Genomic DNA, 5,000 nt, shown 5'->3' with positions numbered 1-5,000 from the left:
GACAAATTATGTGTCTCTCATGTTATCCGTCTAGTGTAAAGACGGGACGATCTATATGAGACGCATAATTCGTCTGGGACAAACTTGGGCAAACATTTTTTCTACGTTTGTTAAATTCGTCTTGTATAAAGACGGGCACAAGACGCATAATTCATCTGGACAAACTATCCAGTTTAGTGCGTCTTTGAAGACGCACTAAAGTAGATACTTCGTCCATAATGCGTCTTGTGCCCGTCTTTATACTAGACGAATTTAACAGACGTAGAAAAAATGTTTTGCCCAAGTTTGTCCCATACTAGACGAATTTAACAGATGCAGAAAAAAAATTTGCCCAAGCTCATCCCAGACGAATTGTGCGTCTCTAGTATAAATTCGGCCAATGTTGATGGAATTAACGTCAGTTGCATGATTGATCGCGGACACGTCAAACTTTCAACCACAAAATTAAGGGGAAACGAAAAGGAGAATAAAAACTCTAGATTCTGAAATCGTTACATCGTATACATGTGTACCTTCTGGTTCTTGAAGCGAAATCTTCACTCCTACTTGTTGTGTTTTTCGATCGACTGACTCGACATGGAGATCGAAAAAAACGTAGCTAGTAACCACATAGTTTACATGGTCATGTCCCTATGGAGACTGGTAACGAGTAATGGCGGTCAATAATACGTATGCGACAAGTCAAGTTTTTGTTGGCCTAACACAGGGGCCTAATTCCTTTGGATTCGCATACATAACGCTTTTGGAAGAAAGAAACCTGATTTAGATGAAAAAATAATCATAAATGATATAGGTAAACTTATTTTTTCTTGAAAAATGGTCTTCAAGATTGGCAAGTAGCAATTTTCGCCCTGAGTTTAACCACAGGGAGCCTAAGCTCGATATACGATTTATAGACTTTGTATGGGAAAATTAACTTTCAGCTTATAAATGGTAAAATAAGCTGTAAATGTAGAAATAAAATTCACTTACCTCTACATACAGTTGTGCTCGTCTTTTCTTTTCGGAAGGCAAACTGTGTCCGTTTTGGACAGGTTTGTGGCTTTCCAATTTTTACGATGTAGTTAGTTGTCATTTCTCCTCCTAAAGAGAAGAAAGGCTGGTGACTCGCGGTGATCTCATCCCACAAATTGCTCTGGCATCACAGAGCAACAGTTCGAATCGCCTTATAGACACCACAGCCTTAAGGCCAGATAAATTTCCTATCACATCAACTCCACTCCAGGACCACACAGCAATTTTTGGCGGATAAATTCCAAATAATGTTCGGCTTTCTATAATCTTCCCATGCATTCAGCTAGATTTGTGGCTACGGCCGTTATAGCTTGATTTCTTCACTCTCATTGGCCAAGTGTTTCAAATTGTCTGTACCCACATTTCACCCTTGCTCACCACAGAGTCTCCAGTAGCTCAGTGCTTAGAGCATCAGACTAGATCATGGAGGGTTGTGGGTTCAAATCCCCTCTGGGGCTCTGATTTTTCCAAGTTGCCATTTGACGATGCTTAATATCTTTCATGTATTTCTCACATACTTGTTTTGACCCAAAATCCATGTTTAGAAAAATTGTACTAAATCCATGTTTGGAAAGTGTTTAATTTCCAGATAGTTTCCACACAATTCCCATGTAAAGTGCTAATACGAAATTTCTCGATTTTTCCAGAGTGTGTCAAGTTCTTGATGAATTGGTGTCGAAAATTTGCAAGGATAGATTGCAGACGAAGCAAGTCAAACTCAAATGTCTTCATTTCTTAAGTGATGTTGAGATCCCTTCTGGCTGGGAGGACAGCAAAAGCTACAAACTCAATGAGCAACATCCAACATATAAATACCGGCTACAAATTCTAATGTCTTTTGTTAAGAAAAAAGTAGAAGAGGGCGTTTTTGTAACAAGTAAAACATCCAAAGAATTCTTTGATGAGCTCAAATGGTTTTTATGGGAGTCTTACTCCACAAGTGACGACGACAGATTGTGGGAGCCAGTCCATGATCAAAAGGGTAGTGCTGGAGTAGATTTGTTCCTGCAAAATGTTAAGCTTGAAGGTGTTGTTGTACGAAAATCAGAGAAGAGAAAGAGAGTTTCTGTTTTGGTGAAAAAGGAAGGTTTGAGAACATCGACAGCACATACCACAACAAGCGATTTTACTCTGTCTGAGCTTGTTGTTAGTCTTGAAAATGAAGGCCAAACTGGAGATGAATTTCACATGAGCATGGCTGTGGGAGATATTGTCGAGGTAAAGAAATGCAGGAGAAAAGAAGGAGAGGGCTGGGAACCAGAAATTGTCATGTAAGGAGAATTTAATTTTATTAATTATCAACCATCAGGTTTGGCTACGAACATAAGATGGAGTGCACTTTCATTTTGTGTGCTCTTCGTAAATGATTAATATTGTAAACCAAATCATGTTTTTAAAACCTGCAAGGAACAAGGTGTCAGTGTTTTGCAAACTTGATGGGTGTGAAATCAGAAACTGGTTTTCACACTTACACTCAAGGACCCAGAACCCTTTATTAGGGACTGCTAATTTTCTTTGTAACAGTGTAAAATCACATGAAAGTAATATTATGAAATTTCAGTAGGCTTTGATCCTTGAGTGCACTTTCATGAAGATGCATTCTCTGAATTGGCTTTCTAGTACCAAAAGCCTAATGTTTTCCCCTCTGCCCTTCTTACGGCATGTACTAAAACCCAAAACTCCAAAACGAAACCAGCCAAACAACCGAAACAGCAATCTAAACAACCATAATGACCAGATAAAACTTCGTTTGGATTTTTGTAATAAAAGCATGTTTCAATGAAATACATCAAAATGTAAATTTTATTATTACAGCAAGATTTTCTGAAAATCTGTCATAATTTGGATGAGAGACATGCAGTTTTAAAGTACAGGTTACATTTCGCAGGTCACTCGTTATTATAAAAGGTCACTCGTTTACTAATGCTAAACTTTAATAAGCCTCAGCCTATAAGGTTAGCCAATTTGAAGTTTTCGGTTGCTTTAATTAGTATTATTACTGAGGTAAAAACAATGAGCTTGTGGAATGTGATCAGCATTTTAAAACTTCTGTCCAATGAAAATTATTTCAGTCTTGCGGATTCTGGTCTTCACTTTTAGTAAAATTGGTCATTTTGTTCAAAGTTGTTCCATTCTGCACAAGCACAGAGTGGCTTACGCTAGACTTCTCACTAATTATATAATTCAGTTTCCACCTTACATGTAACTACCTCTTCGAAATGCAAAGATTTCTATCAATTATACACTAATACAAATGCATTCTTCCATCATTAAAACTTTTTATTTTGCGTGACAGTTTAATTTGAGTTGTAAAACAAAAAATAATAGAATAAAAGAATCTTCTGGTTTCACTCTTTGTAATTGCGCTTCAGGAAATCATTCGAAAAATTATTACGCAACAATCCCCTTGGACTTCGATTTTGCTGCATTTTCTGTGGTGTCATTGAGTCTTTTTCAATGGTTTTGTTCAAGTTTTAATGGCAGTTTTTTCCTTTTTTCCTTTATTTTGGTGTTTCGAGGCCATTGGCAAAACCATGCAGGATCCGACCGGTCCGGTCTGGTATGGTTCGATCCGATCCAATCTGGTTCGGTCTGGTCCGCTCCTGGTTTTGCAACGGCCGTGTTTCGATGGTTTTGGCGGTTCTGGTGATTTCATTTTTAGTACATGCTGGCCTTACAAATTCTCTCTATCTTGATTGTCAGTCCATTGGATCTCAAACTTTACATTGTGTGTATTACTTGTTTTCTGCCACCACAAAATTAAACAGTGGTACACATATTTATTGTTTTGAATTTTTGTGATTGACATGCAGCCATGTTAATCAATGAAACAAACACAAGAGAAGTATTTTGATAGCAACTCTCCACTAAAGGTGCGGATTGCAGAAAACCACATTACATCTTTTTTGCATCTCTTTAAAAAACATTAAACAGTGCATTGTATCTTGCCTCTTTCCTTTAGAAACTAAATCAATTTTCCACAATCCCACACCTCACTCCTATTCTCCCACACTGCTGCGCTTTCATATTACATTGTATTTTACATGTCTGAAGACTGTAGTAATTTGTCAACTTTGCTAGTTTATTTAGTTGTAATGTAAATGACTCTTAGCAAACTTGGTTTTTGCATGTTTTGTATTTTATTTCAATTAAAAGTGTCTAAATCAACTGCACTAATTTTTAAAATTCGTCAAGGGTGTGGTCTCATATTGTAAAGCTACAACTTAATGACAGTGAGTCAGCCCAAAATTGAAACATTAATTTTTTCTTTGTCAGTCATATTTATCCCAAGGTTTTTATTTTTGTTTTAAGACTTGGAGTAAGGGTGTCGGCTATACCTTAAGTAAATATTTTCCAGCTTAGATGTTTTTGGTGTAAACCCTATATTTACTAATTATATTTCTTTTTTTTCTTTCAAGGTGTCATTCTCTGAGTGACGTTGAAATTCAGTCATATCTCAAGAGTCTATCATGCTGTGTACAAAGTGACCATGCGACTGCAGCTGTAATCGAGATTACAAGGTAATTCCTGTGGTTTCAATATAAGTACTGATAGCTGAAGTTCAATCTCATTAGGACATTTGCATGATGATGCCATGTGACTACAAGTACCAGAATCCTTTAGGTTAATTGCTTGTCTCATGCTAATTAGAGCTATTGTTATCAAAGACTCCACATTTTTCCTCACCTTAGCTTTCTATCGGAAATAAGAAATAACCTATCTCATTACTGATAACACATGAATGCTCATACGTTTCTCGAACATTCCCCTTTTTCCACGTACGGCCTAAAACGATAACCACCATGTTTTCCTGTTTCTTTTGAGCGAAGTAGGGATGGCCACATTCTGAAACTCGCTTCTCCTTCGCAAAACCCCATGTTCCTTTCCAGTGGTTTTACTGCTGAATAGCCAGTCCTTATTAATGATCTTGAGGGTGGATGATGAGAGTTTTGAAGGGCCCTTGCAATGTGGTATTTTTGCTTTGC

The 5,000-nt window shown here is 37.3% G+C and overlaps 1 protein-coding gene across 1 annotated transcript in view; it reads left to right on the top strand.

The window, feature by feature from the left end:
• Positions 1–5,000, top strand: part of LOC138023653 (NFX1-type zinc finger-containing protein 1-like) — a 98,541-nt gene that overhangs the window by 11,776 nt on the left and 81,765 nt on the right. The window contains exons 2-3 of the mRNA XM_068870694.1: positions 1,662–2,285; positions 4,434–4,535. Of these exons, the coding sequence (XP_068726795.1) occupies positions 1,662–2,285; positions 4,434–4,535 (726 nt within the window). The remainder of the gene's footprint in view (positions 1–1,661; positions 2,286–4,433; positions 4,536–5,000) is intronic.

This window comes from Montipora capricornis, chromosome 11 (genome assembly GCF_036669925.1).
Source record: "Montipora capricornis isolate CH-2021 chromosome 11, ASM3666992v2, whole genome shotgun sequence".
Lineage (NCBI taxonomy): Eukaryota > Metazoa > Cnidaria > Anthozoa > Scleractinia > Acroporidae > Montipora > Montipora capricornis.
The sequence above is the reverse complement of the archived record's forward strand: the minus strand, read 5'-3'. Positions and strand labels throughout refer to the sequence as shown.